The sequence below is a fragment of the Heterocephalus glaber genome, unplaced genomic scaffold (genome assembly GCF_053883595.1).
Source record: "Heterocephalus glaber isolate CG9 unplaced genomic scaffold, H.glaber_assembly_v1.0 deba00001673, whole genome shotgun sequence".
Lineage (NCBI taxonomy): Eukaryota > Metazoa > Chordata > Mammalia > Rodentia > Bathyergidae > Heterocephalus > Heterocephalus glaber.
Genome location: NW_028258410.1, coordinates 17,579,160 through 17,588,152, shown reverse-complemented (window position 1 = coordinate 17,588,152; position 8,993 = coordinate 17,579,160). Strand labels below are relative to the sequence as shown.

Here is an 8,993-nt window from a genome sequence, read left to right as displayed (position 1 = left end):
TGGCCACATCTTTGAAGAATGCCTGTGCAATTTCCAGGGTAATCAACTCACCTCTTTCTTTGGGCCTGATTAGCTGTTTGGGCCAATTTAAGTCCCCTACCTCCAGCCCCACTTGAATCAGCAGGGGTCTGGATGTCATTAGCTATTCCAATTGCCTTTTTAAAAATCTGTTCCACATAAAAGGACAAATGAGAATGAGTATGTGCCCATCTTTAAGACACTAACTGCATTCTTTTCTGCAGCCTGTTCTCGTTATTCGTTCTTTCTGCGGGAGGAATCTAAATGCTGCTTGGACTCCCAAGTTCCTGCCTGCAAAAGGCTTCATCTTTAGAAATTGACCCTCGTGGGCAAATCTTGGAAAGCTTCGGCTCTGGACAACACAACCTGCTTACTCCTCCTCTGGCATTTCTTCCTCCAGAACCTGCTTTCCAGGACTCCGGAATGAGTGGTTGCCTCTGCCCAGGGCACCCAGGCTTTAGGGCTGAAGAGAGACAACTTCGTGTTATTTGTTGGAAAAGCAAGAAGAAATTTCACCCAAAGCCTGGCTTCTTCTCTGCTTTAAGAGTCGGCAAGGTTTGTGCCAGCAAAGTCGTACAGAAAATCTGGGCACAGGAGGGGGCAGGTTCCCGTGGAAGGGCCTGCACCCAAGAGCTCCTGGACTCTGAAGTGGACATGAGGACAGGCGGGGTGGACCTCTGAGGACAGGGAGAAGGGAGCCGTGACATGGGCCCCCTGGACGCAGTTCACGTGCAGAGGGCTAACTTTAATAACAGTTGCCCAGTTTTGCTACACCCTGTGGCCCAAATGCCGAGGTCTTCGGGCCCTACCTACCCCTGATTTCATCTCCGAGCTCCTCCCTGGTCTCTGAAACTCAGCCACACGCCCCTCCAACATGGCCAGCCCTTCCTACCCCAGGGCCTTTGCACACATCACTGCCTGAGTGCTTCTTCCTGCCTCATCCTGCAGGCCTCTGGTCGAGTGGCCCATCAGTCTTCCCACCTGTATCTGAACAGACCATCATTCTCTGCCCGGCCCTGCCATGTGTTACACAGGAGCCTTCTCCACCTGTTAGTCTGCACCTGTTTATTGTCTTCCCATCACACGTAGAAAAATGCAACCACTCTGAGGGCAGGAACCAGGCTCTCTTGCTCTCGGCCACACCTCTAGCCCACAAAACAGCGCCTAGCAGACAAAGGAGCTCCGTAAATGCTTGGTGGACAAAAGAAATGTCAGCACATCCATGGTCCCTCCCCGCCTCCTCTTTCCTAGCTCCCAGACTCTGCATTCCTTCTCTAAGAAAAATATTCCTGGGTTTAACTGACCCCATAAAGGAAAAAGTGGATTTCTCTTAAACCTCTTGAAAATGGACAACAGAGGCTTAGAACACCAAGTTCCTATTGTGAGCAAACAGAACCTGCAGGCTGAATCTCAGAAACAGGACCCGGCTGGTCATCAGGCCTAGGCTGTGGGGAGGTGACCGTATGTGTGACTCGGTTACCCCGAGAGGGGACCCATGTCCAAGTCAAAAACGCAGGCTGGTCCTCGCAGGGAGGCTCTGTCAGGGCATCTTGGGTGCAAGCAGATCTTCCCCAGCTCTTCTAGGAGATGCTAGGGTGCAGAGAAGTCGCCCACAGAAAGGGAGGGGAAGGAGGAACCCAGGATCGGGCGGATTCTCCACCGAGGCTTTGGATGAAAACCGATCCGGGAATGCGTGATCCTCCAAAAATCCGCCAGCCCCGAAGTGCTTAAGTTACCCCTCCGACCACAGCCACATGGAGAATGAAATTAAATCCCACGGAAAGATTTGACTTTTTTTAACATTATGCAATGTTTGGGTGAAAAAAAAAGGAGAGGAGGTCAGAAAAAAAACTCATCTTTTTCCCAGAGTTTAGCAGAGCTATTTCTAGCTTTTAATGATAGATTTCACCATCGCTTCATGGGTAGTTTTGAGAGGCGTGAAGGCGGGCCACTCTGTTATGTAACCCATTTCAAGTCGGAAATTAGCGAGTCCTGAATGAATTCTGTTACTGTATTCTGACTTCTGGAAAGTTTGGAGTGGCTACAGTTCTATTTTGAGGTGAGCAAATCCATCATTTATAGACCTTCTCACAAACACCGCAGGATTTCATGTCACTCTGAAAAGTTTCATAACAAAAACAGTTAAAGTACTTGGGTTGTTGGAACATCGCGTCTCTAAACCTTATTAGTCTGAAAAGGGAGCTGGGCAAGGCTTCTCAGCTGCCAATTATTCAAAAATGCAAGTATCTAAGAGCAAATGAATATTCAGCTCCCATACTCCTCCTCCTCTCCCAACTTTCTGTCCCCGAGTCCAGCAAAATATTCTGGTCAACAACATAAAAATAAATGTCTGTTTTAATGGGGGCACTGGCCGTGAAATAAATTCTGAAGCCACGAAAGCAGCGTCTGGAAACTCCGGGCAGCTGGGCACCCCGGGGCGGCTGCAGCAAACAGGAACCCGCGCGTCTTCCGATCCTCGGGTGCCCCCTGGCGGCCAGGGTCGCCCCAGCCCCGGGCTGGATTCTCCCTGCGCCCACCCGCACTCGGGGTGCTGGGACCTCGTGGACCACACACGTGGAAGGGGAAATCCTGCGCACCTCCCCCTTTATGAGCACCGTCCGCCCTCTTTGCCCAGGACAGCCCCTGTCGATGGAAACAGGAAAGCATTCAGAATTCCTTCTAATCGATAAACGGAGGGGAACCGGCCTTTTGATGGAGGGAGATCAGCAGCCAGGGCGCTGACACCATTTGGCCAGCTGGATTTGTTTCCTGACATGGGCGGCTCAGGCGCTGGGCCCCTCTGCAAATGCAGACAGCGGGTAAAACTGATACTATACCTGGTAAGTGAGGGATTAATCTCAGCGCTTTGGACATCTGGGGTCAGGTTAAGTCCCGGAGCTGCGTTGTGTTGTGGGGTGTCCGACTGCAGCCCCCTTTACTGCTGTAACAATGGAAAATGTTTTCACACCTTTGCTACAGGTGCCCTAGAGGGCACAACCGCCCCTGGCTGTAGTGGCTGGGTTAACAACATTATGTTTCCTGCTTCCTGGTACATCAGTTTAAAAACCTCTTTTGCCTAAAAATGAAGTGAATGCATCCCTGGACCTTTCATCCTTTGATTATAAAAAAATAAAAGATTTCAAAGCCGACAAGCATTGTGTGTATAAATACAATAGGAAGCTTATGTTTTTCACCTTTTTTTTCCATTTATATCAATCACTTTTTGAATTTTTGACATGTTTGGAATGGACAACAGTACAGAATTAAATAACATGCACTGGGCTTTTTTTCTGAAATCAAAATAATTTTTTAAAACTGGAAACAAGTTCTTTACATTTTGTGTACCACAAGATAAGCACATAATAGCATCATAATAAAAAGTCCTCATTTCATCACCAGAATTCATGTTCCTGTACAAATTAAAATGATGCCCACAGGCAGAAAATACACAAGCTTTATTGGGCAACGGGCCACGCTGGCAAAGAATGAAAGTGGAATTGCTCAGAAACACGGAAGATCCCATGTGTGTCATCACAGAGCTGAGAATTTAAATCATCTGGTCGTTCTTGCTAAATTAAAGCATCCCACATTCGAGCTTTCCTCTAATCAAAAAATGCTGCCCTGGCAAACGCCTGCATGAGAGTTGCACAGACAAATCTAATAAGGGGACTGTGAGCTCACAGGAGACCCCGCTGCCACAGAATGAGTGGGGACCCACCATTCTGTACCCCAACGCTAGCCCCACCTCACCCCACACACAATGCTCACTGGCATTGGCCCGCCCCGGGCACGGACTGCCCAAACCGTCCTGTGCTGGAGGGGACAGGGGAGCTGGACGGGCAGCTGGTGCTGCATGGCCCCGCAGGGCCTGGGCTGCAGTCAGAGGATGCGCCCCACAGTGGTTGCTTTTCAGTTCCAACCCAAAGCAAGCAATCTTTTTTTTTTTCCAAGAAGAATGGACATAATGAAAATATTTCAAGTATAGAAAGCCAAAAAGCTTCCTTATATTAAAGGAAAGGGGGAGAAATAAAATGTACTTATAAAGCTCTTTGTATATTTTTAAAATACAAACAGAGCTGGGAGGAATGGAATTCTAATGCATTGAGAAACCAAATATTTCTTCCAAAAACTTGAGATGAGATCCTAAACACACATACACACTTCACACACACACACACACACACACACACACACACACACACACACAAAGGTTAAAGACAAAAACGTCTGATAAGCATTTGCTTTAAACAGGATGGAGCATTAAGATCCCATTTGAAGTTTTGGCAAAAGTTTAAAATGCTGCCCATAAAGGCATTTTTTGTGCATGCCCAGCCCCACCCCAGTAAAAACAAGACAAAGTATAAAAACAAAAGTCTGGAGAAAAACATAGGCGTTAGAGTATCAATGTCCAATGAGCACAAAATTCAAAATACATTTAAAAATATCGTCAGCACAACCCAGATTTTCAGCAGAGAACGAACAGAAAATGCTGGGAAGGGAACGGTGGTATTTAAGGTTACTGCTTCAAAAAGGGCTTCACTCAGGGGAGACTGGGACAAGCGGATGTGATAAGGTTAAGTGTGGGAGCGACCCCAGCCCTGGGCCCGCCACCACCTGCTGGCTGAAAATAGGAGTTCGCTGGGATTTTAAGAAGCCCCCAGGATGCCCTGCAAGCAGCTTGAGCGACTGTCCCCTCCCGCCTCGTACAACAACACACGTGCACACTCGAGCTCTCAAGGTCAGGCTCAAAACTGTCCAATAGATGGAGAGGCTTGAAGGTCAGTTTCTTAGAGAAATCCTGATCCAATCGCTTCTCGGCCTTTCGGCTAAGATCAAGTGTGGAGAAATTCTGAACCAGAAGGGAGGAAGGGGGGAAAAAGAGACGCTCACCCATAACCATCATCAAAAGGTTTCATAATAATTAAATAACAGACGCTCTTGCTGGGAAGGAAGTACTCAGTGTGGTCAAAGGGCGCAGGTGCTGTGATTTCTCCTTCAAGGACAGTGTCCAGGCAGCGGTCACTGTGCCCCGACCTCCCATTAAATGGCTGTTGGAGATGGGGTCCCCCTGGGTTCCCCCAGTGGTGCTTTTTACAGAAGTTTTTCCAGACTGGCGAACCAAGGAAAAGAAAGGGCAACTGAATCTGCGTGTTCAAGTGTACAAGCCCCGGAGAGTGTCTTGCACACCAGCTGGGGCTCCTCGCTCTCCTTGTCCTCCCATGACTAAGAGGACCGAGAAGGGCTGAGCGCACCCGGGTTCTCTCCTTGGATCACAGTTCTCCTGCGTGCTCCTGTGTCTCCTGCGTCCCAACACTCAGGGACCAGGGGGCAGTGTCGGCAGGCTGGTCCCACAGCGTGGCTCACATCCACGTGGGTTTCCGTCCTTCTACCCATCACTGCCACCACCCAAGTATGGGGGCCCTTGGAGGAGAAAGAGAACTGAACACAGGGGCCCGGGAGGACACTGTCAGGCACCCGTACTTCCGCCGTGGCCTCTGAGCCTTCCTAGGAAGCTTCCTCCCTTGGAGGTGTCAAGTGGGATTCTGGGTGCCAACCCAATGGAAATCACGGTTAAGGAAAAGACCGGAGAGACCAGCTTGGTTCCCTACTCTGCTGGAAACACCTACGGCCACCTAGCAAGGTTCCCACTGAGCGGACTGCTGGAGTCCTGGCCTGTCTCCCGAACAAGGCCAGCTCGGGTTTGTGAACTCGAGAGGCTCAAAAGCACTAGACAAAACTTTCTCCTCTGTGTTTAAAGCCACATAAAATTGTTCAATGAAGAAGTCAGATCTGCTCCACCTTCTTGAACCATCTGGGCCAAGATCCTATTCCTAAACAACCACTTGTGCAATGCACTGCATCCTTGCTGTGGAGCTTTTCTCCTGGGTAGAAACAGCTAGATGGGAAAGGGAGAAATGCTGCGAAACTACGGACTCTTAAAACAAAGAGAGAAGTGCTGTCTGCAGCCAATTTAATAGTCCTTGCAACTTACTGTCATTCTAGGAAGCTTTCACAGGGCTACACAAAATGCAAGAGTGGATCAGCATTCCAAAGTCAAGGCTGTGTGGTCTTCGTGTCCCAAGTCTCTGAGAGCAGGTTTCCCTAGGGTAGGTGGGTAGCGGGTGGCAGCCAGGCCGTGGCACACACAGGTAGCCACACTGCAGGTCTGAAGGGTGTGAGCTCACACAGAACGAATCACAAACCCAGGACAGCGCCACTGTCGAGTCTGGAAGATCCATCGACTTAACCCTTATGGCACGCATATGTGCCTCCCACAAGAAGTGACTTGCGACCCCAAGAATGCCCTGCCACGTCCAACGCCTGCAAACTCCCTTCTCCCTCTGAAAGTGGCAGCCACGCTTTATAAGAAACACACGTGCACGCAGCCATTGCTGGCAGGGGAAAAGAAGCCTTTCCCCGGCTGCCTTTCAGCACGTGCCCTGGAAATCTGCAGCCAGGCGAGCTGATCCCAGGTCCCCAAGCTGCAGCTGGGCCTCCTCCCCAGAGGCTCGTGGCTTTGAAGGCTGCCACTGAGGAATGGCAAGATGTCGCTGCCTTTGTCAGCTTATCCTCAGAAACTCCTCCTAACAGGAAACAGGCTGCCGGGGAAGAGCAGAGCCCTGGTGCCCTGACCTTTCTGCTCCAGCCTTGGAGGGTCTGAGTCACATCTGCCAGGTTGTCTGAAGAATTAGCTGGATCTGTTATCACACCGTTGACACACGTAGGGCCTGCTCGGTGACGTTTCCTGCTAAAACAACCCGCTGAAAGTGCCAGAGGGTGTCCTCAGACAGCCCCTGCTTTGTGATTGTCACCAGCTCCCCACAAAGCGGCAGTGCCACCTCTGGAATTCCTTTCCGAGGAGGCAGGTGAAACCACCTCGCCCAGGGGCTCAGGCCCACTCCCACCCTCGCTCTCCTCAGGGCCAAGCTTCGTGGCCCCAGGAATCCAGGGTCCCTTCCCCAAGTAGGGCTTAGAGAGGAAGCTGGGCATTTCCGGATGGAATCATTGTTTGGATGACTTTGATCACATGTCACTGGGTTGGCCCCCAAACCTACACTGAGAACTGTATGTTCTGCTGAAACCACTTTGTAAGAGTGAGAGTCTTAAAGAGAACACACGAAAGAACTGATTTTTTTTTTTAAAAAAAAAAAAAGGCCTTCTATAACCTTCAACTAGACGGAAAGTTTTATCACGTGACAACAAAATTCAAGTCATAAGGAAGCTTGCGCAGTGACCCACACAGCGGTCCGGCGAGCCACCCGTTTTGACGTCACTGTCACTCCCACGTGACAACTGGGGGTCCCACGGGTGCATGCGGCCCCTCTCAGAACCGCCCCCCGTGTCCTGCCTGGGAGGACTCCCCCGGGGGCACAGCCTCGCCGCATCAAAACGGCACGTGTTAGCGACTGCTGCGAAATCCACAGGTGGCAGTTCACACAAATGGAACTTGAACTCTGCCCACTGAGGGAGTGAAGAGCCAGGGTCCCCTGGCCCGGCACACAGCCTACGATGTGAGCTTCGAGTAGCTAGGGGGGGAGAATCGTCTTCGCAGGTACTTGAGGACGTAGAGGGGGAGACAGCTGACCAGAGTGATGACAGAGACTTTCCAGAGGAACGACAGGGTGGCGATGAAGTACACATCTGCAAGCCAGAAGACAGCAGTGAGCGCGTGCAATGTTCCGGAAGGCGTAACTCCACCAAGAAGCAGTCACAGTGGCCACCCAAGGGGAAGCTGCTTCCCTCAAAGCTCACGGCCCCTGCTATTGGTTCACATCCCCCACTCGCTCTTGAAGGGGACAAGTGGGCCAGCAGCACACACAGCCTGTCAGCTCGATTCTCCTCACTTTCCCTCATCTCTGTCTGACCTGATGCAGTAGCTTCTTGCTCGGTACGACAAGATTTTTCAACAACTGTAGTAGGAAAATAAAACTACAGGTGTTTCTGATTTGGACTCTTACAGTTTGCAGTTTCTTTCTAAATCTAGCCACTGGTGGACCGGGGATTTAGCTCAGTGGTTCCACCACCTGGCTCGCAAGCTCAAGATCCCAAGTTCGATCCCCGGTACCAAAAAATAAATTAAAATAAATCTAGCCACTGGTGAGCAAAAAGTGACATTCAGACATAGGGTTCTGCTTCCCAGCAACCTTCTTCCATCTCAGTGACCGAAACAAATGGCAACCATACAGACGTGTGGCACAGGGTGAAGTGGGCAGAGCCCCGTGCACAAACCAGGCTTCTCCTTGGGACTCTGACTGAGGTCAGGGCGCACCCCTTGGGGCTAAAGTGCTAAGGTTTCCGCGAGGAGACAGCTGCGCTTTTCAACACTGCTGTGCCAGAGGAAATCCTTCCCCACCTCCTGAGCTCAGGGCTGGAAACCTAGCCGGCACTGATGAAGCACCTATTAAGTACACTTACTAAGTGCTCAGCTCACCCAGCACTGTGGCTGCTCCGAAGGCCACTCAACTCCCTGAGGGCTCAAGCCCCTGTGCACCGTGGGTGCTCACAGAACCTCTTCCGGGAGGCTGGACAGCATGCCACTTCTAGCCTTGCACTTTCTGGCCATGCACCTTTTGTCTTTATTAATAAACATTCCTAAGGAGCTTTGGAAAGCAGAGAAAGAGCCCTGATCAAAGATGCTCCCACAGAACTGCAGAGTTTCTTTCTGTCTTTCTTATTACTGCTCTCACAGAGCCTTTATAGACTGTTTCCCCCAAGTTTGCCTTCTCCATGAAATTTGTGGACGCCACGGGTTCCTGGGTATCTGTGACACTGTACCTTACACACTGGCCAGGTGAGGTGGGGCCACAGCACCTGGTGGAGAATTCCTGGGGTCCGGAGACCTTGCTACCCCACCTTGCCAGGCCTTCCCAGCAGGGAAGTAGCCCCGGGCTCAGCTCTCTGCTGATAAAGGAGAAAATCACCCCGAGGGAGTTTTGCTTTATTTAAATACCACAGATAGAAACTTGACTGCTTGT

The 8,993-nt window shown here is 50.6% G+C and overlaps 1 protein-coding gene across 3 annotated transcripts in view; it reads right to left on the bottom strand.

Annotated features, from left to right (window-relative positions):
• Window positions 1-3,286: 3,286 nt before the first annotated feature.
• Atp9a (ATPase phospholipid transporting 9A) overlaps window positions 3,287-8,993 on the bottom strand; it is a 141,381-nt gene continuing 135,674 nt past the window's right edge. For all 3 annotated transcript variants that reach the window (XM_021238923.2, XM_004858042.4, XM_004858041.4), the window contains exon 28: window positions 3,287-7,659. In XM_021238923.2, coding sequence (XP_021094582.1) covers window positions 7,523-7,659 — 137 coding nt within the window. In that variant the 3' untranslated portion in view covers window positions 3,287-7,522. The remainder of the gene's footprint in view (window positions 7,660-8,993) is intronic.